The sequence below is a fragment of the Perna viridis genome, chromosome 3 (assembly GCF_037379345.1).
Source record: "Perna viridis isolate PV_CMFRI_1.1 ecotype Kerala chromosome 3, ASM3737934v1, whole genome shotgun sequence".
Taxonomy (NCBI): Eukaryota; Metazoa; Mollusca; class Bivalvia; order Mytilida; family Mytilidae; genus Perna; species Perna viridis.
In genome coordinates, this window is record NC_142447.1 from 57,840,798 (window position 1) to 57,864,321 (window position 23,524).

Sequence of the window (23,524 nt, forward strand, 5' to 3'; positions counted from 1 at the left end):
TATATGACATAGAGATGCAAAATTTATTCTAAACGAAATATAGGAATAATCAACACCGAGGGACTGTAGAGATCTATGAATAATACTGTCTTTAATAAACTGGTGGGTAGGCACCTGTAAAAAATTAAAACACACAAACATTAAGTACACAGAAGTATTGTTACTTATATATCATTATACTAATTATCATTTTTCCGACGCAGTCGGTATAATTTTGCTTTCTACCCTTTGACCTTAAAGACGCTCTTCCATGAAAATGCAAGTCACCTAATCAAAATTCTGTTTCCAGATTGGCCAAACACTGATAACTTAGTGGGGTTCAAAAAGGAAATTGAAATTGCGTGCCATCCGTTATTTCCTGATGAAAATTATAAGTAAAAGGAACAAATTTTACTGCGTCGGCTATCTTTTTTTTTAAATAGTACTTGTTTATTGATAAACTTGCATGTTTTAAGTAATATCTAATTACATATTGTACGATTATACCCCATTTGAAATTCTGGTACTTATTTCCATAATGTTTTCAATAATTTCAAAATCGCATACAGGATGGCATCATATTATATTAGTTAATAATGAATTATGTAGTATTTATATCTTACCTTTTCCACTGGCTGCTGCTCCACCTGAAAATATGTTTATCATTTGTAATAATAGTATACTGTCTTAACCAATAAAAAATATTAGTTTTCTACTTTTATCTATTTAAGACACGGGTATAGATCTCGTTTTATACAATATAATCGTTCAAGTTATCTTAAGTCTCATTTGATATATAAAAAAAAACTTCAATTGTTTATAAACCCACCTCCTACACTACCAGAAAGTTGTCCGCTGAGACTTCCTTGTAAACCAGCACTTCCAAGTCCGCTTGCAAGCCCACTGCTTACACCACTAAGTCCACTACCACTGCCAACTTGTCCAGAGAATCCACCATCAAATCGTCCACCGAAACCAGATGCACCTGCAGCTCCGCTCAATCCAGATCCACTTACGGAGCCTGAAATACCACCAGCGATTTGTCCTGCTAATTGTGATGCTGCACCGACACCACTTCCAATACCTGCACCAATGTTTCCGCCGATACCAGCTCCAATGTTTCCTGCTACGCCTCCTCCAATATTTCCTGATACACCTCCTCCAATACCTCCTCCAATACCACCACCAATGCTACCACCAATGTTTCCTCCGATATTTGCAGCGACGTTTGTGGCAGCAACAGCTTGTTGAAGAGCAGAGACGTATGAAATCAATCTGAGGTAGGCACTGATACTGAGGGTAATGGTTTGTCCTGCTCCGCCGGTTTGTCCGCCAGTCAAACCACCACTAAGTGATTCTCTCAAAGATCCAGTCAATCTACTGCCTAAACCACCACCCAAAGAACCAACAAGTGATCCACCAAGAGGACCTCCAAGTGATCCACCACTGACAATGCCTTGTGATCCACTGAACCCACCTCCAAGGGAACCTCTAAGAGAGCCACCGAGAGACCCGGTGAGTGATCCACCGTTGACACTGCCTTGTGATCCACCGAATCCACTACCAATTGACCCACCAAGGGTACCACCAAGGGATCCGGTGAGTGAACCTCCGCTTACACCACCTTGAGATCCACCAAGTCCACTGCCCAAAGATCCAGCGAGAGATCCAGTAAGTGATCCACCGCTGACACCGCCTTGTGATCCACCGAATCCACTACCAATTGATCCACCAAGGGAACCACCAAGGGATCCGGTGAGTGAACCTCCGCTTACACCACCTTGAGATCCACCAAATCCACTTCCCAAAGATCCACTGAGAGAACCACCAAGAGATCCAGAAAGAGCGCTACCTCCACCAAGAGCACCACTGAGGGATCCGTCAAGGGATCCTGAGAGGGAACCTCCTCCGAGACCAGCTATCAAAATCAGACAAAAAACAAAGTTTTTCTATTTAATACAGTTCATTGTAGGTCTACTAGTATACGTTTAATTTGACACCTGCTTGTTTAATCGTGTCCCATGTATTTTTTTTCAAAAACATGTACTGATATAAAATGGTTAGAATTGCCAAAAGAAAAAGAAGAAAAAAACAAGAAATGGATTGAAGTTTCTTCACATTTAACATTATCAAAATTTCAAAATTATGAATTGCAACCGTGGTTTTGTAAAATTGAGATCGTACCTGTTATACCACTTCCAGTGACGAGTCTACTACCAGCTCCATATTTAGGAACTGCTTGACTGAGAGAGCATGAAATCAATAAAATACAGCTGAGTAAAACCTTCATTTTGCCTGAAATATGTATCATTATTATTATTAAGATACATAAATGGTCAAGCTCTACTTTCTATATGAACAAAAACAGCAACTCTGAAGATGCATTTAAAAAAATAGTTCTGAATGTTTTTTCTATGTTATTGTTTCAAAGTATATTGAATAGATTTAAAATTATTTTTCGAGTTTTTAACTTTTTTTGCTCCTGAACTTCTTGACACGATATTATAGATTTTCTGAATTAGAAATTTTAATACCTGAGATGTTGTTGTCCCTTGACTGTGACAGTGGAATGTGAAAAAAACCTTGGTCGGTCGGTTTATTTATACACGACAATGTACGTGCTTTCCGTTTATTGGATTTAACCCCTTGTATAACTTCAATGTACATGTTGTTGTTTTATTGTGAAAATGACTATAATAGCGTTTATTAATTGTCTAAAAATGCTTATACAATGAAATGAATAATGTATGTTCAAAATATGCGCCTATATATAATATTCTTTACTTGGAATATACTTCTTCTGGTTTGGGTGAGAATTCTTTTGATTTGTTTCATTATCAACTTTAATTGCTCCACTTTATTTGTCATACGAACTCATTGGTACATATCATTCAGTTGTTTTCTTGTTTTATGGAAATTCTAGAGGTATTAAACGTATGACTTATTAACTGGTGTGGGTTTAAAATACACCTAAAATCAATTTGAAACTTCCTGATGGAATATTCTCTTTTTGATAAACGATTATCTTTTAAAATTCCTTAATGTATCCAAAAAAATCTGTATTACTGTAACTTGTCGGGTGCAAATACTTCAATACAGTATACAGGTTTAGTGATGATCCCAACTAAAAATATTTTTAATGAAATTCAAGTACTACATATTTAAATCATGGTCATGTAAAATTTCTTTTATCTTTAAACTTATATAAGTTTAAGCAATATAAATTACGAATTACCCCAGTGGCACTTTGCTTTCTTTTTGTGCGCGTTAGTTTGGCGTTTTTATAAATTTCCATTTATCATTAAAATTGACACACATCTAGTTTTTACAGTATGTTTATTTTCTTTACCATTATTTGTCTCGAGAGCCTCTTGTATAATTCGTGCTGATGTGGAAATATTGAAAATACAACAGAATTTTGTTTTTACAATGTAGATAGATATCATGTTTATAAGTTCATTTTCGGCTGATGTTTGATATCTAATATGATGTAGTTTAAACTTCATTGTCACATAGGTATATTTGTAATTGTTTTACTGAATCTTTTTTCTCTCTATATTGGAATCATTTATGTTGAATTATTTTGTTTTCAATTGTTGCTTTCACTTCCATTTAAATACATTGAAAATACTTTATTTTCTTACATATACTAGTTAGAATTGTTGTTTGAAAACATACCGGTATTTAGCTTACCATTAATCTTTCGTAAACAATAGGACGAGCAGATTGGTTTTTCCTTTCATTTTGTGTATTTTGTTTTCTTATTTGGTCTTTTTTGTTTTGTTACGTTGTTGATTGTTTTTGCCAGAATACCAATTATGATGTATGTGATAAGGTTTACTTTTTTGTAAATGTTTTATTCAATTTACTCCAAGTTTCTCCTATGAGTAAGAATGTGTGCTTATTTCGGGACATGTTTATCAACGTTGGGTTAAAGTTTCTTTCTACCACGTCAATAACTTTGATTCTTTCATAATAAATTATCCATTTTTTTTTATAAATTTGGGGTTTTTTTTTACCGTTAATCACATAAACACTAAATCTTAAAAAGATGTTGACATTATATGACGGAAATTGTTATATCCGGGTTAGATACAGAGCCTTACCTTTTACCCAATATGTTATCGCATACTTATATATGAAAAATACATTAATCGGACATATTGAGAATCAATGCTTTTAATGCTTTATATTCGCTTTGGTAATGCTTTTACAGACAGTTCGTTAATATATCATTGGGCACCAATCGTGTTTCTCTCATATCCGATTTGATTCTCTACTGTTATGATTTTACTGAAAAGCTTTTACATCATTGAGATCATATCACAAACTTTAGAAAGCTTTTTCGCCGATATGAAATTTTGACGCACAATATAATTGCATTTGTATGTTCTTAACTGAAAATGGTATTGTTTACACTGTGATTTACAGCTACAGTCTATAACAGTCTATAAAGCACATTCTTTCAAAAATAAATCGCATGAATTTATCAACTTCCCAAAATAGTTTCATTCGTAAAGAATACGATTTTCAAATCATTGTCTGTTCTTTGAACCTTGTTCTCGCGTAAAGATATATTTGACCTCAGATTTCATTCCTACGCAAAAACTAAGTCATTTGTTTTATTCCACAACGCCAATTCTTGCCTACTATCATTTAGCGCTTAATGTTGCTATTTCAAACATAGCCTGTTGGAATTGTGGTTATAAATCATTTCAAATGCTAATATTTATTTATGGTTTCGTCATTATATTATATGTTCTGGGCAAGCTTTCAGTAACTGCGAGCATTCTTAAAGTGGATGTCTCTTTTTGTCTATATATTGTTTGTTGAGGTATTCCATGTAAGCAGTTGAATGTATTATTAAGCAAATTTTAAGCAAGTTTGTTGTTTTAGTTTATTTTCATTTTACATTAAAGGTAGATGGTAAAGGCTATAAAAAACTGGTTTGATCCAACTGTAGGTTTCATGTGCCTGTACAGTCAGAAGATGTTGGAAATTAATGTGTCTTGTTGTCGTTATATTACCTTTAGTTTGATCATGAATAATTGTCGTCGTTCCGTTGACTTGGATGTATTACCCTTGATGTACTTCGGGCCTTGCTTGAAGGTTTGTTTTCACTTGTTAAAACCTTACGGTTGTTTCATATCTTGACCAGCACTTATAGATCATGGAATTTTGAAACTATACAACAAACGTAATGACTTCTCGTTCCGTATTGTCGAAATCCCTACTGCACCTGCGTATAGAGTTTTCACATCACAACTCATACGTTATGTCAGGACTTGTCGAAACTACGCGGACTTCTTGTACCGTGCCAGTCTTCTTACAATTATGCTTCAGGAACAGGGTTATGTTGCTACAAGATTAGAGATATCACTACAGAAGTTGTATGGACTTAATCGTGAACTCGTGGGTCATTATGGTGTTTTTATCTGTACAATGATAACCGATTTGCTCACTGTGTCATATGTTTTCTTTTCTCTTTCGTCTATGGCGAATGGGAAATTTTATGAGCAACTCGACGGTTGTTGCTAGAAAAGTAGAGGACTGTTACACTACCGATGCACCTGGTCCATGCTCCCAGTTTTTAGTGGAGGTACGCATTTACTTTTATTTCTTCGTACGTGTAATTTTGGTTATTCCATGACCTTTGTTATGTGCGTTCATTTCCCCTCTAGGTCTTTATCCTTGGAAAATATATTCTTTGTATTCCGACTCAAATCTTGGTTACCTTGATTATTCTTGGATTTACATTATACGTTTTTTGTTTGATCTGTGCACTCCGATGTTTAAGTCAATATATTGTTTTGTCTAACCACTAACTACACTCACTGCAGTGTTTTCATCTAATTATGAGTAAGTAACGCTGAAACACAAGTGTTGATCGGACCATAACTTTACGAATACATTTTTATGTCACCGACCACGTAGTGTCGGAGACTTATTTGTTTTACTCCTTTTTAAATCATTAAATGGCTGCACAATAAGGAAAAGGGTCAATATATAGGACATTGCAATATTTCAGAAACCTAGATGCCGTGGATCTGGAAATTTGGTACAGTAGTACAGTTTGATAAGCCAAACAAGATTATGCAAAAAAAAGACGGACACGATATTATTTCCATTGCCATGGCAACAAATTTTCCCGTCAAAATTTTAAAATGCTTAGATTTAGATGAAATTTGGTATTTATGGTAAAAATGACATAAATTTTAACATTTCGAGAAGATTCGACTGTTGCGGTTACCATGGCCACGAATTTTCCCGCCAAAATTTAAAAATGCTTCGATTTGGAAGAAACTTGATTTCTTTAATAAATATGACATGCTGAATCTACGTTTTGGGATTTCAAGACCACGTGATAGTCGCTGTTGCCATAGTGACTGATTTTTCCGCTAAAACTTCAAAATGCTCCGATTTAGGTATAATTTAGATTTTAGTGTGAAAATAATTGATTTATCTAATTTTTTTAGGTTTCAAGGCAATAATGTGTACGGGAAGTGAGTTGCCCCACGTTTCGCGAAACGTTAATTTTAATTGTTATTTATGTTCTATATATCTTAAGTACACGTATTCATCTAATACACATAGGCAAATATTGTTCACATAAATTCATGTGAGCTGAGCTTCACGTGAAATTCACATGAGCTTCTCTTGAAAATAACGTGGTTTTTCAAAGCGAAATAAACTTTACATTAACTTTGTTTGTAGATTCCCGTGAAGACTCGATTCAAACTTGCTCAGTTTGCGTGAGAATCACGTGACTTCATGTGAAATAAGTTTGCCGGTGTAGATTTATACAAGCTACAAGATACAGCTTCTATTAAAGAGTGAAGCTTCAGTATGTTTTCAATATTGTCAATGACTGTGTTATATAATGTGATAAAATTCTTTTTTAACGTATCCATTCGAATAGTATTCTTACAGCGGCATCATTAAACAACGGTACAAGTTTAAAAAATCTTTATCTTTTTATTTCATTATTATTATTATTATTATTATTATTATTATCATTATCATTATTATTATTATTATTATTATTATTGCACTCATTTTTGGATGGACTAATTTCTAGTATTCGGTGAATTTATTGTCTCTGAAAGATTTCTTTATTATTCTGGTATTTAAATTGTAAGTGCTTAAATTCAACCGGCCTTCAAATAAGGGAAACCATTTTTTTATATTCATAGCACGAATTTGAGAAACACGTCATGTTGTTTGATATGATTAGATAGTACATGCATATTAAATCATTCTTTTAATTGATTTTATTTTTATTTTGATATTTTATACTTACATTTTCTTTGATGTGCTGTTGATAATGTGTCTGCATTGCTGTTTTAACATTGTCTGCACATCTAAGAACATGTTTTATTGCATTTAATTCACAATACTTTGATATATACGTGAGGAAAACGACTAACTAGTTGTAGTTATCAAATATAAATTCATTTTTGGAAACGGGTTTTACTCATCTTTGGGCATGTCCACGTAAAACACACTGTTTAGATATTTGATACCACTTTCTATCGTAAGATAGATTCCCTGTCTTTACCGGCAACTTCTATTGCTTTTCCATTTTTTTACTGCTTTGTATTTTCTGTCTCAGGCAACTGTCGTGACGCTAAAAAAAGAGATCGGCAATATCCAATCACAATTTTACGCTACATCAAATCGACTGTACAACGCCACCTAAAACTCATGTTTTTTTCTTTTGTTTTTACGTACCTGAGAAAAATTGTCGTTGGATATTGCCGATCTTTTCTTATGGTCACTATAGTTGCCTATCGGGCTCATCGTGACATTTTCCGTTTCGACTTGTTATTTTTGTCTGGTATACACTTATACAAGTATTTACGTGGGGTTTCTCAGATTCTTTCTGTACATTGTATCTGGAAAGATTAATATTTGATCTCTGCCTCACTGAATTTGCTCATAATTTTTTCAATAGAATGAAATGTTCATTTTCAGTGTATTTTAATGAAATTGTAATTCAATTTACCAAAAAGATATGGAAAAATTTGTCTTTTTCCCTGATTCTGATAATGCAAATAGTCAAATTAAACTTTCAAAATGGTGGGTTTTTTTCATATCACGATTCACCCGCTGCCTTACTGAAACTGAGACTTTTTTAAAGCACTTCTCCTTCTAAGAATCGTGCAAAATGTGTTTAAGTTTTGGCATATTAAGGGAAAAAATGCAGTGTTATTATTGCATTAACCAAGTATTGATACCTGATAACTTCAGAGTGTGTGTAAAATTTGCCTTTTTTAAGATATTGATAGGTCAAACTTAGTCTAATTTAGCTAAAATGCACTATGGAAAAATGACGGAAAATGTTCCTGCACTGTTGTCTTATATATTAAGCAGTCAAACATATCTACGTCCCAGATTTAATAGGGAGTTCAAGCAAAAATGAGGCAGTGGGGGCACATGACAAATTTTCATATCGCAAATGCATCCTTTCTCATAAATTACATAATAATTGAAATTCATTGAAGGAAGGGATATCAATCTTTAATTTGAGCAAAATTGGGTTGTTTTGTAAGAGGACTTTTAAATCATTTTCTGAGCCATCCATTGTCATTTAAAACAATTACATATGATAAAAAACTTGTGTACAATAATGTTTTGGGGCCAGGTGCAGCCTGCCCTGTGGCAGGAATAGTTCTCGTTCATTGAAGATCAACGGTTGGCCTTGGGCTGACATTTTGATCCCGTTTGGGGTTGTTGTATCTTTGACATATACACCAAACCTATTCTCATGTTATTACATTGGAACAAAAAAATCAGAGGGATGAAATTTGCCACTCATACTATAGGATCTGCCCGACTTTTACATGGACAGTCTATTAAAAAGCTTTCCAGTTGTTTTCTAGATGTATTGAATATATCTGAGGAAAAATGACCAGATTGAGAATTATGATGTACCACCCTTTGAATGCCTGATTCTTACACAGAATAGTGCTTAAACAGGGACTTGACTGCATGAGTTTGATTCATTAAATTGGAAAAAACTGTACTAAAATGCTATTTTTTTACGGTTTCCATGGCCATACACTAAAAAACCACCGCTATGAGGAGACCCGAGGTAGTCATTGTGAACAAGTGAGAGGTCATTCATGTGCAATTTACGATAAAAAAAAATAAGGATTGTAGCGAGAGATCAGTAATTTTTTTTTCTTTTTTTCTTTTTTTTTTTCCAGAGACAAAGACCAGACATGGAAAACCGATATACACAACAATGAACATAAAGTAACTAAAATCATACACACAAAGTAACAAAAGCAAACGGACTCCACTAAAAATGGGAGCATGGACCAGGTCCACCGGTAGGGTAAGCGTCCTCTGCTTTTCCAGAAACACCTGCCGAGTTGCTCATAAAAAGTCAAGTCCGGTGTAGACAAACGAGGAAAGGAAAACTATGACCCGTTAAATAAATCAGTTTTCATGGTGCTGATGGATTCACCATAACGATCCACGAGTTCATGATGACGACCATGAAACTTCTGTAGTGATGACTTCAATCTTGTAGCAACATAACCCTGTTCCAGAAGCCTATTAGTTCTAATTTTGAATGAATAGTCATCACGTTTGTCGTAAAGGTTTCCCTTACCATCGATTTCTAAGTGTAGGTCAAGATATGAGGCTGACTTCACATTGTCTGTAGTATCATTTATCTCAAGTTCTTTGGGGTAGATGCGATGTATCAAATCCCCGAAATTAGGATTGTTTAAAGATAATACGTCATCTATATCGCGGAAACTGGGATTAAAGGATCTAGCTACGGTAGTACAATACAGTTAGGTCATTTCTGAAAATTTTGTCTCATTTTGTTGAAATAAAGCTGTTTTGAGGCAGTCCACACTGAAATTGCTAGTGGTTTGTAATAAAAAAAAGTGCATATTTTTTAAATCCTTAGTGTGTGGAGGTTCAAGTCATTTATAATTAATTTAGTGATTATTCTTATAAAATCCAGTAGACATGGTAACATACTGAAAAAAATATTACTGAGTTTTAGTACAAATCAGGGGTGCCTTTCCAAAACTAATAGCCAAATACTATGTTTTACAAAATATCAGGCACTTAAACACTACCACAGGATGAAAGCATGCATGGAGTAGGTGGAAAAAAGGTAAAAATAATAAGACCCTTTTCGATTCATTCTCACAATTTTAGTCCCAAAAGTTCGTGCGAAATAAGTTATTTTGAAAATCAGCCATCTGATACTGAGGGGACTGAAACGTCTTGGATACCATTTTTCATTTAAATTACACCTGTTTACCATACCATATATTACATCTGTCTATGTATAAATGCTTACCTACATTTAAACAATGTATCCACCAAATGTCAACTTTAAATTTTAAGTTTTACCAAATTTGACCGGGGTAACTTGATGTGCGAAACAGTGCGCCTTAATGTAACTGTATAGTACACCCTAACGATATTCTTTCTTTCGGATCAGATCAGCTATAGAGTCATAAGAGTGAAGGAAAAGGTCAGCAAGTAAAGGAGCACAATTTGTTCCCATTGGAATGCCGACCGTTTGTTGAAAACCACGTCCACCACACTGTACAAATATGTTGTGGATTAAAAATTCCAGTAAGTAGTGAAATCCAAGACGGTGTTCTGTTGTACTTGTATTTTTTTAGTGTATGGCCATGGATTGTAAAATGTAAAAAAAACGTTAAAACAGCATTTTAGTATAATATTTGCCCATTTCATCGATCTAACTCGTGAGCTCAAGTCCCTGTTTTAATTTAATGCACTATGTTTTCTCGTTTCGTGAACGAACAACTGGTGCATCGGTGCTTCTGAGCTTTAAGAATGTTATGGCCTTAACAAACATTCATTATGCTTACATTTAGTGAACACTTTTTAATCACAAATTACATTGGTCAGTGAAATGGAGTGCAACAGAGTCGACTTCATTACTTACTATAGAGTGATCTAGATCTATCATCTTGTCGGGTGTTGGTCACAACTTTTATGCATTTTAAGATACATTCTTAATTTTCATATATTGTGAAATATTTGATGTCACTACCTCTAAAGATATTTCACATGTAGACTTGCGCAGTTGGTAGTCTTTTATTTTTTGATGCAATTCAACTACAGCCGGACGAAAAATAATTGTAGCGCAATTTAACCACATTATTATTTTTTATCCAATAGGCGAAAAAGGACCATGCCCATAGGTAGATACCATACAAATGCCGAATTGCTATTATCACAGTTTATTTCCTCCGGTACTTATCTTATTTTCCTGGTACATACCGAGGGAATATAATATTTGTCAATTATGCAATAAACTGGCTCTATATATAAAATTCGTCTAGTGTAGAAATTAAGAATTCTAGAAAATAGTTGTTCGAGTTTAATTTCACAGTTCCGAGACGAGTGTTTTCATCCTGCAAAATAACTAAAGAAATATAGTCTAATGTGATTAAATAGTATGAATTTTAGTAACAGTGTATTATTAGCACATAATTACTGATACAGTGTATTTCAGTTATATGTATGTTCCAGACCATATACGTATTTGGACCGTATGGATATTTTTCTAGAAATGCCTAAACGGTCGTACCGTACGCGCACGGTCCGGCATTTTTAAAACAATATACTCTTAAACGTGCCTCCATATCAAAGAATGTCTAAACTTCGTGAATATTGTTCATCTCCAATCAAATACAAAAATGTACATGTAATTGTATTCGATGTATAAAATGTTGGAAGAGTCATTTCAGACATATTTAAAAACTTCAGATCAACTGTGTAGTGAAAGAATTGACAGGATAAATGATGTGTTGCTAAATGGGAAAAGTTGATTCCGCTAGAGTTCGATGATATGTGAAGATTATTACGGACAGACCTCGACACTCAAGAACATAGGACTTAAGTTGAGCAAGTTCACGATACTCTTCATGAACTATTGGCCGCGAAAAGATAAGAAAGTCAGAATCTGGAATTAATCTGGAAAGCCATGAAAGCGCTAGTGATGTGAATACATAAATATATCGTGCGTGAAAATCTGATCGTGTTGGATTTTTATTGACAGATATAAACCTCTGTATACAAATTATCATTATATATATATATATACCCTCTAAAGGGGGAGGGTGTGTGATATTATGCTGACTCATACACTTTTGGCTAATCAATCAAATCTGGAATTAAGTAACGTGGTAAAGGCGCAGATTAAGGTCATCGTTTTGACAGACATCCTTGATTGTTTTAAAAGTTGCAGATTTGCTGATCATCCATTTACGATCGTGCTGCATTACTTGACATCAGTTACTGATCTATTCACGATCATTCTCTAACTTGACAGTCTGGTGGTATGTTTAAATTGAATTATTAGAGTATATCCCGATCCCAAATGATTCTGTTCTGTTGTAGGAGGTGAAACCTGTAAGAGGACGAAGTGAAATATAATGATATTTATTTTTTAATAATTTCACAGGTTTTTTTTTCAAGTAGGACTTATTTTTCTTCATAATTTAACAAAACTTTAAAAGTTGTGAACTAAACAAGTAAACACTTCCTTTTGGTTAAAGATACGATACAAGTAATGGTCCTTACTCGATATTGTAGGTTAACTTCCTGCAGGTATCAGTCTTGCATTAACTTCTACAGTGATATTTTCAAAATTAATATATGTAAATTGATTGAATAAAACATTCACTTATATAGCATTTCTAATAACATGTGGAAAATTAATTTTCCGCACAAAAAGTAGGGTGAGTCCACGAAGATCGGAAAAATGTAGCCTTGAACTGTAAATATTAGCCATTTTCTCTTCTTTCACTTTCGTTTTGAACTCATCAAACCTACCTTTTCAGAGGAACAGTTTTATGTTATAATATTAATTTTCTCTTCATCTTATAGTGTCACGTGTGCTCAATTTTATAGGTCATTAGTTTGTAAACTTAAAGGGATAAACAGAAAACGAACTATTTTATTCCCTCCATGTTTCTACACCCGCTCAGGGACTGGTACCATGACTGAAAATGGGTTGTCATTGCTTCTATGGTCAAAAGTTATTAGGACTTCGTCCGCTATTATTTTGTTGTAACTGTGGTTTTGTCTTGATTTGTATACATTGTATTGGTATAAACAGTACAAATAGAATTTAATTATTTTTATTCCAGTATTTGACGTGAAAAGAAAATATTTTCATTGTATTGTTGGTCTTATTTAATTGCTGTTTACGACAGCTAGTTTTTATTTATTTTATTTTTAGAAAGCTGGCCACTTTCTAAAACGTATTATTTGAAGTCATACTTATGATTTATAATAATAAAAACAAGTCTATAAGATGCAAAATTTATTCTAATATGTACAGGATAAAACCACACCATGGAGAGAATGGGGCTGGATGTTTGTTCATCACAATGGGCGTCCAATACTTTACATTTTTAATAGGTTGGGTATGCACCTCCTGCAAAGAAAAACATATATAGGTCAATACTAATGAAACTTTTACTCTTACATTTTGTGCTAAATAAGTTCTTGTTCTGATATTTTACATCAAATCGACACATTTAGTTTTTTTTTATTTGGTTTTATTTTGTTTTTGCATTAATGTAAAAAAAAATGTCTTTAACAGTATTTGTTTTACCGTAACTATGATAATTTCTAAAAGTTCGAATTAATTGTTTTAGGACTGCATACTTAATTTGGTGATAAAAATGTAAATACATGCACGACTGTGCTGATTTTAAAATTTTAATGTCAATCATAACTATTTTAAACTATACCTTTGCCTCCAGCTCCGGCTCCGGCACCTCCTGGAATGACCAGAATGACATAAGATGAATTTGTTAGAAATGGTCGTTACTACACAAAAGTTTAATTTTAATTGAGTTTATTTGTTGAAGAACGTGATGGTATTTTACATAATAGTTAATTTCATTTTATTTGAATTTTTGAAACATTTTTTTGGAACATCAAACCAAAGAACATTATGTAGAATAACTTACCTGCACCACCACCTACACTTCCGGAAAGTTGTCCACTCAAACTTCCTTGAAGTCCACTTCCAATTCCTGCACCACCACCGAATCCACTTCCATCTCCAACTTGTCCAGAGAATCCACCACCAAAACGTCCGGCGAATCCAGAACCGCTACCAAATCCAACTCCAGCACCACCAGCACTAAAACCAGCGCCACCAACACCAAATCCTGAACCTCCGCCAAATCCAGATCCTCCAACTTGTCCAGCGAATGCACCACCGAAACGTCCTGCGAATTGTCCTCCTCCGAGTCCAGAACCAATTCCTCCAATACCGCTTCCAACTCCTCCACCGATTCCAGCTCCAATACCTCCTCCAATTCCTCCTCCGATACCTCCTCCGATTCCTCCTCCGATGCTTCCTCCAATGCTGGAAGCAGCAACAGCTTGTTGGAGTGCTTGAACATAGTACATCAATCTGAGGTAGGCGCTAATGCTGAGGGTGATGGTTTGTTGGAATCCACCTCCAATGCCAGCTCCGCCGGTCACTCCACCTCCCAAACCGCCAGTCAAAGATCCACTAACTCCACCGCCTATTGATCCACCTAATCCACCACCGAGTGATCCACCAAGAGAACCTCCAAGAGATCCACCTAGGGAACCTCCTCCAAGTGAACCGCCGAGGGAACCTCCAAGTGATCCACCGAGGGAACCCCCAAGTGACCCGCCAAGGGAACCACCGCTAACTGATCCGCCGAGGGAACCACCCAGAGATCCTGAGAGTGAGCCGCCGCCTCCGAGAGATCCACCAAGAGAGCCTCCAAGGGATCCTGAGATTGAACCACCTTCATTGGCAGAGAAAATGTTTTAAACAATCGTTATTTCATTTTTTACTTGCTATTAAGCAAAATACATTGTACATCACTAATTATGCTAGAAAAGTCATTTACTTGAATACATTGAGTTTGACGTAATTTTGTATATTGTAAACATTTAATTTCAAATAATTAAGATTATATTAGTATTAAACAACAAAGATTTCATACCTCCTAGGCCACTGCTACCAATGCCGCCAGCACCTCCTGCGCCACCATATTTAGGGACTGCTTGACAAGATACCAAAAGGGCAAGGCAGCATAATAAGACCTTCATTTTGCCTAAAAAAACAAATGAACCATTACTACTTTATAATCTAATATTGTATAACCACAAAATAAATGGTATCATCTTCCAGAAATACATGATAGATTTGTAACATCAAAATTTGAATGCATTTTTAATAACTTTTTCGAAACATTTTTGGTCAGATTGCGGTTAGTCCGAAACAAATGCCAGTAGTTGTTTCAATAACTGTTTTTTTTTCTTAACTTTTGTTCAAAATTGAAATAATGATAACTATAAGTTCTTATAAGATAGCTTATGCTAAAAGTTTTTAAAAATCTACACGTACCAAGTTCAGCCTTGTACAATCCTTTATATTTTTATTTTAGTTTTATAGCTTGACTTTGCATTTGAATAACATTTTAATAGAATAGCGGGTTGATAAATGTTTCATAAAATAAGCATTTATTGTGAAATGCTTATGGATGTTTGCTGGTCTATTTAAGAATAGAAAGGGTTTCAAAGCGTTGTGAAATCTTTTAAGACCTTTCGTGCTAGAAAATATAAGAAGAAAAAATATATGGGTCAGTGAGAGCGTTTTTGAGATATTAGCATTGCAATTTTTTGCGGGAACAGGATTTCTCTAGATTTTCCATAGGTTTTTTCTTAGTAGATTTTATCTATCAACACCGAAGAAATAACGAGGATTTCATAAAAACTTCCCAAACAACATTTCAATGTGTGTTTAATGAAATTATGATAAAAGAAAATTGAGGGTCATTGGCAAAAAATATTGATTCTATGAAATGGATAAAACCAGAGGAGTCTGAAAATCTGTCAAAAAATGGTTGAACGTGACTAGCACACATCCTTAAGTATAGTGATGAATTTTTTGCTGCTTATCAAAAATAGAAATCTTTACCTGAGATTTTTGATGTTGTTCCTCTGGGACTGTGACGGTAGAGTGTGCTGGGTTCTTTGAGAATATAGCCATTTATAAGTAGATGGTACGTGCTTTCCGTTTCTTGGTTTGATCTCTGGGTTTCACCTTAAGTATAACATAAGATGTCGGTTTTGTTGTTTTATTGCTATTGCCTAACGTGAACAAACGAATTAATGTTGAATATTTACTACTGCTTACCTTGTAATTTTATTAACTAAATATCAATAGAAAAAAATGCCTTTGATTTTAACAAATTTTCTTGTGAAATTTAACATGGGGTCGTATAAAGCATTACATAATGTGGTCAATATAATTAAAGACAATTTTAATGTTTCTATAAATCATGGTTTTGCAACATACATTTTTATGTTTTATCAATAACAAGCAATCTTCTTTTCATTGGTCTATGAATCATCCTTAATCAAGGAAACGTCCGATGAAATTAAATTTAGACTTGTGACTTATAACATTTCGGTAGTGTAGATGGTGTTAGACAGGTTTTCTTTTCAGAAATTATTCGGCCCTTTTTGTAATTGGATTCATGTGATAATTTAGGGAAAAGATTGCTTCAAAAGGTATGCTGCCGTTACCGAATTAAAATAATAGTTAAAATGGTTATTAGAACTTGAGTCGTCCACTCTATTGTCAAATTGATTAAATTCGATCAGACAGCTTACAAAGGGAATGTATCATAAACAATCTGGTATATATGTAGTAAAAGGTAAAACATTGTTTGACATGTGAAGGTAGAAAGGGTCAGTATCGTTCATCTTGTTTCACCTTCTTATGTATAACTTGTTCACAGATAAATGAATGTTTTTTTTTAAATATTTTTTATCATTACTTTTTGCATTAAAGTTAACATATGATAAAACTCAATCTTTAACATACCTTTGTTGTGCTTTAACGATATTTTTCATAAATTAAGTGCTATTTTTTGTATTAACGTTATATGTTAGGTACATATAATGTTAATTACGCCTATCCTTCTGGTGCACCTGGTCCATCCTCCCAATTTTTAGTAGAGCTGTAGTTGCTCATTTACTTTGTTTCCATGTTTGTTTTATTTTTATCTTATTACATATTCTGTGCTTGTGTATGTATTTTTTTCGTGTACAGTCTTTATCCTTGGATTATGTTGTCTTTTGTTACCGTAACCGTTCCCTTTATTTCCTTTCCTTTGAAGAGTATCATGCGAATGTTGGTGGGATTTCAAGGTGTGTTGGTTGGTTTCGTTTAGTTTTCTTTGGGAGAATGTTTTGTTTTCTTTTTGTGTGAGTTTTGGTGTCGATTTTGATCAAGATTTTTTCTGCTACATTGTTTTATTTAAATTATCGATTATCAAATATGGTAAGAACTTGCGAGTAATCAATATGGATAGCAAGATCATTTTTTCTCAAAATTGAACGAATACTTCTCGTGTATCCTTTAAATACATACATGATCTTGTTGATATTTACTTTCATTAACTGGATATTTGACACTAGCACTTAAATTATCAAAATAAGCTCTTCACTATCAAACTATTGTTACAGAGAGATATTCACTTAACTCTCACACATTTTGTCTTTGACGTTCGTAAGAACAGATGTGAATTTTACACAAGTATAATGACCAATGTGAGTTCATTCTGTCCATTTATCAATCTTTCATTAAGCATAAAATTATAAGTTGAAAGATTAAAATACGTGCAATTATTCATGTTAAACACTATATTTTGGTTCAGAATATATCATAATGAGTTTTTAGGCTTGTGTTGGCATCATTGTACTTTTATAAACAGCATTTTTTTTTAAATTATCATCATTTATGACATTTTGATTTTGTGAAATTGTATGCATAAAAACTCTACAGCTCAAACGAATGAACAGTTTATAATTCTAATAAAAAGTTAAAGAAATATTTCTTTCGTTTTACTTCTAATTTACAGAAATAGTTCTCGGATTTGATATCGTTACCTCACACTCTGCCGCGGATCGAAGTCTAGCAGATAGGACAATTAATACGACTTCAAAGCGAAATGCAAAATTTCACAGGGTTTGATATCGTGAAAATCTACAGTTAATTCTTTTTATATAAATTTCAAGGTTCTCCACTACTACATTTTATTAGGAATAAACGTCTAACATGAAAATTTGTTTTGTCACGAGAGCCATGTGTAGTACGAAAACGGATCTACATCCACTTTTGTTGTTATTGTTTTTGTTTTGTTCTATGACCGTAAAGTTATATAGCATTTTCTTTAATTTGACATTAAGATAGGCCCTTGTTTCTTTTTTCTTTTCCTAGCATATATCTAATGTAACAATATATCTTTTTTTCATTGTTTTGTACCCTTTTGTTTTATTCTATTAATACAAACTATGAACGATTTAAAAAAAAAAAACGCAAATTTAAAGGACCGATGACGAAACTATTCAAAACACTTAAAACATGAACATCAACATTTAATAAAACGTGAAACCAATATAACAAATCAGAAACATTAAAGTGAAACTATGAACCAGAAACACTCAAGTGAAACCATAATAACGAACCAGAAACACTAAAGTGAGACCATGAACCAGAAATACTCAAGTAAAACAAACGAACCAGAAACGCTAAAGTGAATAAGCAATCTGGCTTCTCTAGAAATAGCATTTGAATTGCATTGAGTTTTATGCTAAATGCAGATGATAGAAATATGACAGCAATACTATATTAAATTCCAAGAATTTCCCAAAGAAAGATATCGAGAAACATAAATCACTGATACTAATCGACTTAGTAAATCAATTTAGAATAAATAAGTAAACATAGTTTGTAAAGCAGGGCGATGGGTTACTGTAGTTGTAATTAGTGTTAAATCTTACAAACATCTTTTGTCTGTGTATCACTTTTTATCATTGTAATGAACATGTACGTTGCAACTTTAATGACAAGTAAAAAGTGCAGCTGAAAACGTTTATCCATCGGTGCATGTGGTCTATACACTAAGATTGGGTAATTCTTTTTTTTTCATTTATTGAATTAATATTTTTTGTTTTATCTGTCAGTTGTCTTTGTTGTTTTCTCTTTTTTCGAGTCGTTGTTTACCTTGATTTTACACATTTCTCATGTCTAAGCATGTAGTTTTATACTGTCACGACCTTTACAGGCGAGTTATGTTCTTGAATAAAACAATAATATCTTGTTCTATACAAAAATCTTTATTCGCTGTATCTGTAAACGCTGGAGATCAGGCAAGGATAGCGTAGTTAAGCTTACTGTGTAGGAACCTAGAGGACCTCTTGTTTTTACCTTTAATAGGCACCACCTAAAATACAAACAAATCATTCGTTTCATGCATTTCTTGAGAAAATACAAACAGCGGTAAATATGAATGATGCTAACATGTATAAAAAATCCACCCAATCTCACAGTTACGAAATGTTAGATTTTTGCATGTTAAATATTATTACAATTAATGTCTAACTTATACGCAGCATTTGATCTTTTCATAAAACAACAATATATGTAAAACAAAAGATGTTAATATGTGACTATCAAAATATTAAAACCATTTAAAACACGACAATCTTAACAGTGTTATAAAACATACATACCATTTCTACGTTGTCCATTAGATTTGCCACCAAATCTACCAGAACCACCAAAACCACTGCCGAAAATTCCATTAGGATCATTGCTTGGTCCACTAATCAAACTACTTGTTTGGAATGCACTGTCCACGGTAGACCTTAATCCGTTGATTCCTATACCTTGCTGGGCCCCGAAAGGAGATATCACACCATTAAGACTCGAGGGTGTTTGTGTGAAACTGCTTGCTAATGATCCCATTCCAGAGACTTGTGACCCAATTGGAGCTCCAAACTGACTTGCACCAGAGGAAGCAGGTCCAGAAAAGGGAATGTTGCTACCTCCAAAACTAGATAGAAATCTTGTGTCTGCAGGAGATCCAACTGACTGAGGATTAGATCCTGCAGGTAAACTGACACCACTCATTCTTGAGGTAGGCTGAAAGAGAGATCCGAAGGTACTTACTCCAGGACCCGATAAGGATGGTCCTTGGACAGAAACACTACATGATCCTCTAGGTTGACAAAATGCGAAAGCTTGACCAACAAAACCACCTGGACCGGAAAAAGTACGACTTGTTTGGATAGTATCAGTTGATCCTGGTTGTGCAAGAGTATTGGCCAACCCAACAGGCTGGAAAGCTGAGGCGCTCAGTGGAGAAGGTTGTTGAATGGAACTAGTTGTAGATATTGGTCCCATTCCGCTAGAAACTCCTGAAGGTCCACTAACTTGCCCTGAAATGCCAAGAAGACCTTCAAAATATCTAACTGTGCTGATAATTCTTAAGTAGGATTCATAACTAATGGTGATGAAATTACCACTGGCATCGACAGAAATTGAACCTCGTGTACCAACAGAGCCAGGTGCCCCGCCACTTTGACTAGGAGCACTGTCTGCACCAGAAATTGTACCAGGAACACTGCCGATACCAGAAACTGAACTTGGTACACCATCAATTGTAGGGATAAGACTAGGAACGCCACCAATACCAAAGACTGAACCTAGGGTACCGCCAGTAGTAGGACCTGTACTTGAAGCAGCGCCAGCGCCGGGTGCACCACTAATTCCACTAGGTAGACTAGAAAATCTGCTGACAAAACTAACGGGACTTAATGAACTTTCAACAGAACCAAGGCTTGATGCTAAGCCACCAACAGTTGATGCCAATCCTGCTGCAGTACCGGCTAAGGTTGTACCTAGAAGTCCAGCCAATCTGTTTCCAACCAAACGATCTCGCAAAGATGTGTCCCGAAATCCATCTCCATTGGTACCAGATAATACAGTTGTCCCTGAGTTGAATGCTACACCTGAAATGTAAAGGCATGGTTAGTTGCTACACAGATGTTAGATGACTTCTAAACTAACTAAATTGCAAAAACAAAAAGTTAACAAAATGTCGCTTTTCTTTTTAAAATAAAAAAGTGAGAAGTGTCCTTGAGACAACCTTCCACGCAGTCACAAATATGAGTTAACCGTCTAAACTTGTATCATGAAGTTTGACTTATAATAAACAATAAGCTCTTTTCTGCCCTTATAAAAGTAAACAAAATAACAACAATGGGTAAAAAATATGTTTAACATATATTTAAAAATATGTTTATCTTCAACAAGCATTAGGTTGATTTCTCACTTTAACGCTTGTATTTGTTTTCTTGCACATAGGAAGGATTTGTTAGTGGTATTCAAGTTTTAATGGAAAAGTATAGCACAAGAGAATGCTACGAATAGACAGAATACTACGTCTCGTGTTAACTGGTATTGTAACACATAACTATACTGTAAAAATATTATCAACTTCTTAATTTTGATATTACTAGAGACTAGTATTCCCGTGCCTACCAATAAGAAATGATACACCAATATACAAATATATCAACAAATATTCTAATTACTGCTAACAAGTCTATTTCATGGAACCATGAAAGAATTCACAATTTTATGGATCAAGGAGCAGATCCAGAGTTTTTGAAAAGGAGGTTCCAGGCTTTATTTGCTTATCTTAGCCCAGATTCTGCACAAAATTATCAAAATTTCCAACAAAGAGGTATTCCGACCCCGGGACCACCTTGATCTGCTAGTTAGGATAAAAAATTCAGACTAGTACGATATTATTTTTAAGATTGTAACAGTCGCAATGGTACCAGAGATGTTAAAATAAACTTTGTCTTATGACTTTGGTATAAAGAATAAAGCGATTTTGGGTTTAGCCTGTGTATGACGACTGAATGACGGTGAATATGAATTAATTTTTTTTCTGAATTATTAATTCATTGATATGTACACAATCCACAGAACAATTATATAAAGATCATGTGTACTTTTACAGTACCGCTGCTAAGATTTGTTGTTGTTGTAATCTTACCACTTTTTCTTATCGCTAGGACATCAGCCATGCACAGAAGTGCTAAGAAGGATACTGCAAGTTTCATTGTGTCAACTGTAAAGCAATAAAGTAAAAACCGATGACGTTTGAACCATTTTCAACAAAACATCAAAACGAAGCTTATATATACCATTGTCTACAAAACATCCAAACGAAGCTTATATATACCATTGTCTACAAAACATCAAAACGAAGCTTATCGAAAAAATTATCTAGCAATAAGGTGTGCTCGAATTGCATAAATGTAATTAAAAAGGAACTATGCCATTATGATTTGAAATTACAGAGGCGGATCCTGAGGGGCGGAGGGGACGCCCCCTCTAAAATTGGGAATTGATTTTTTCAGCATGAAATTTTTATTAATTTTTTTTCACAAATTCTACCCTCCTAAATTTTTGTAAGTATTTACACCCCTTATCTGAATTCCTGGATCCGCTCCTGCAAATTTATATGCATTTCTTTTTTATCAAGATGAATAGAGTCGCTTGTATTCTCCATTAGAAATAGCAAAGAATATTGTTATGAACAAAAGTAAAAAAATCTCAATGAAACGCTTGATCTTTTTTGTACGTAACTCTAATAAATCTTACCTTATCCTTCACAGCTTGATCCCCTGGAATTCGGATGTATCATTGCGGGGAGTCTTTCTGGTTATATAACGATCTAGTACGTGCAGTATAAACACAGAATTGACCCCTTCAGTTATATGACAATTTTATGTGGAGGAAGATGGAAAAATTGCACAAACAACGACACAAAAATGTCATGTCTTAAGAGAAAATTTACGATGAATTTTCTCTGGACATAACTAGAAATTCTTTACAAACAGGTTCACCTGCAAATAGTCCAAGTTATGGTGTATATTATGTTAAGTAAAGTGTCAATCGTTTCCTGTCAATTTTGTTTTTGTTTAATATGTTATTTCCTCCATTACCTGCCTCGTGTTGCAATAAAAACAATCTACAGGAATTACAAGCTATTTCGTATTATTTCTAGAGCATAATTCTTTAGTAGTTTAAAAGTACATATCATAAAAAATGTCAGAAATATCTACAGGTGGATTTTTATCGTGTAAAACGCAAACGATACAAAAGTTGATTCCTTCTTCGAAGGCAATTTGGAGGGTTTCTCGCATGAATTTGCTAGCTTTGTCATCATTGTTTTTATTTGAACCCCTTTTTCTATTGTATGAGTTTTGACTTTTCATACAAAGTTATTACCCTCGAATAGAATGTGGGTTCTATTTTGAAAAAAAAATATATTAAAGACATTTGGCATTTATTAATATGTTTATCTAGATTGTTGGAAATATCATCTCTTCAACGTGTCTAGCTGCAATGTCTCCATATTTATAGTTTGTTTCACGAACTATTAGCAGAAAGACTTATTTACTTCAATCATGAAATAAGATTTTCTGATGCAGGTGACCGTTTCAAGTGATCTTTTTTCGATTCTATAATTATCCGGTTTTATTATTAGCTCACCTAGTCAAGGGCCTTCCCTCGTCGTCTGTCGTCGTTAACTTTTCTTAAAAAATCTCTGGAACCTCTAAGTGGATTATTGGTCACCAGCATCATTTTTAGACAACATGGATCAAG

General features: G+C 34.2%; 3 protein-coding genes and 1 long non-coding RNA gene across 6 annotated transcripts; 1 reads left to right on the plus strand and 3 right to left on the minus strand.

Moving 5' to 3' along the window:
* LOC148623068 (uncharacterized) lies at window positions 1-2,536 on the minus strand. Its single transcript, XM_088574173.1, has 5 exons — window positions 2,514-2,536; window positions 2,164-2,274; window positions 809-1,897; window positions 603-626; window positions 1-114 (listed from the first exon to the last, which is right to left on the minus strand). The coding sequence occupies exons 2-5, from the start codon at window positions 2,267-2,269 to the stop codon at window positions 92-94; spliced, it is 1,242 nt and encodes a 413-aa protein (XP_088430299.1). The 5' UTR covers window positions 2,270-2,274; window positions 2,514-2,536; the 3' UTR covers window positions 1-91.
* A 2,507-nt stretch (window positions 2,537-5,043) lies between these two features.
* LOC148623069 (uncharacterized) lies at window positions 5,044-22,517 on the plus strand. Of its 2 annotated transcripts, XR_015920760.1 has the most exons (4): window positions 5,044-5,578; window positions 10,451-10,587; window positions 21,206-21,298; window positions 21,663-22,517. It is a non-coding gene; the product is annotated as an uncharacterized LOC148623069 (long non-coding RNA). The 2 variants fall into 2 exon arrangements; XR_015920759.1 differs by having other exon boundaries at window positions 21,206-22,517.
* Window positions 13,300-16,010, minus strand: LOC148623070 (uncharacterized). The gene is made up of 5 exons (XM_088573572.1): window positions 15,965-16,010; window positions 14,988-15,098; window positions 13,968-14,786; window positions 13,746-13,775; window positions 13,300-13,426 (listed from the first exon to the last, which is right to left on the minus strand). The coding sequence occupies exons 2-5, from the start codon at window positions 15,091-15,093 to the stop codon at window positions 13,404-13,406; spliced, it is 978 nt and encodes a 325-aa protein (XP_088429698.1). The 5' UTR covers window positions 15,094-15,098; window positions 15,965-16,010; the 3' UTR covers window positions 13,300-13,403.
* Window positions 19,153-22,550, minus strand: LOC148623071 (uncharacterized). Of its 2 annotated transcripts, XM_088573570.1 has the most exons (4): window positions 22,517-22,550; window positions 21,906-21,980; window positions 19,570-20,850; window positions 19,153-19,280 (listed from the first exon to the last, which is right to left on the minus strand). In XM_088573570.1, the coding sequence occupies exons 2-4, from the start codon at window positions 21,970-21,972 to the stop codon at window positions 19,267-19,269; spliced, it is 1,362 nt and encodes a 453-aa protein (XP_088429696.1). In that variant the 5' UTR covers window positions 21,973-21,980; window positions 22,517-22,550; the 3' UTR covers window positions 19,153-19,266. The 2 variants fall into 2 exon arrangements, with proteins under 2 accessions (XP_088429696.1, XP_088429697.1); XM_088573571.1 differs by lacking the exon at window positions 22,517-22,550 and having other exon boundaries at window positions 21,906-21,981.
* Window positions 22,551-23,524: the final 974 nt, after the last annotated feature.

What these genes read in the sequence shown, in the direction of transcription:
- LOC148623071 (XM_088573570.1), bottom strand. Translation starts at nt 21,972, where the DNA reads ATGAAACTTGCAGTATCCTTCTTAGCACTTCTGTGCATGGCTGATGTC. An exon ending in CCTAGCGATAAGAAAAAGTG is followed by an intron (nt 20,851 to 21,905) that starts GTAAGATTACAA and finishes TTTACATTTCAG; the next exon opens with GTGTAGCATTCAACTCAGGG.
- LOC148623068 (XM_088574173.1), bottom strand. Translation starts at nt 2,269, where the DNA reads ATGAAGGTTTTACTCAGCTGTATTTTATTGATTTCATGCTCTCTCAGT. An exon ending in CACTGGAAGTGGTATAACAG is followed by an intron (nt 1,898 to 2,163) that starts GTACGATCTCAA and finishes TGATTTTGATAG; the next exon opens with CTGGTCTCGGAGGAGGTTCC. An exon ending in ACTTTCTGGTAGTGTAGGAG is followed by an intron (nt 627 to 808) that starts GTGGGTTTATAA and finishes ACATATTTTCAG; the next exon opens with GTGGAGCAGCAGCCAGTGGA.
- LOC148623070 (XM_088573572.1), bottom strand. Translation starts at nt 15,093, where the DNA reads ATGAAGGTCTTATTATGCTGCCTTGCCCTTTTGGTATCTTGTCAAGCA. An exon ending in TGGTAGCAGTGGCCTAGGAG is followed by an intron (nt 14,787 to 14,987) that starts GTATGAAATCTT and finishes CTGCCAATGAAG; the next exon opens with GTGGTTCAATCTCAGGATCC. An exon ending in AGCCGGAGCTGGAGGCAAAG is followed by an intron (nt 13,427 to 13,745) that starts GTATAGTTTAAA and finishes TTTTCTTTGCAG; the next exon opens with GAGGTGCATACCCAACCTAT.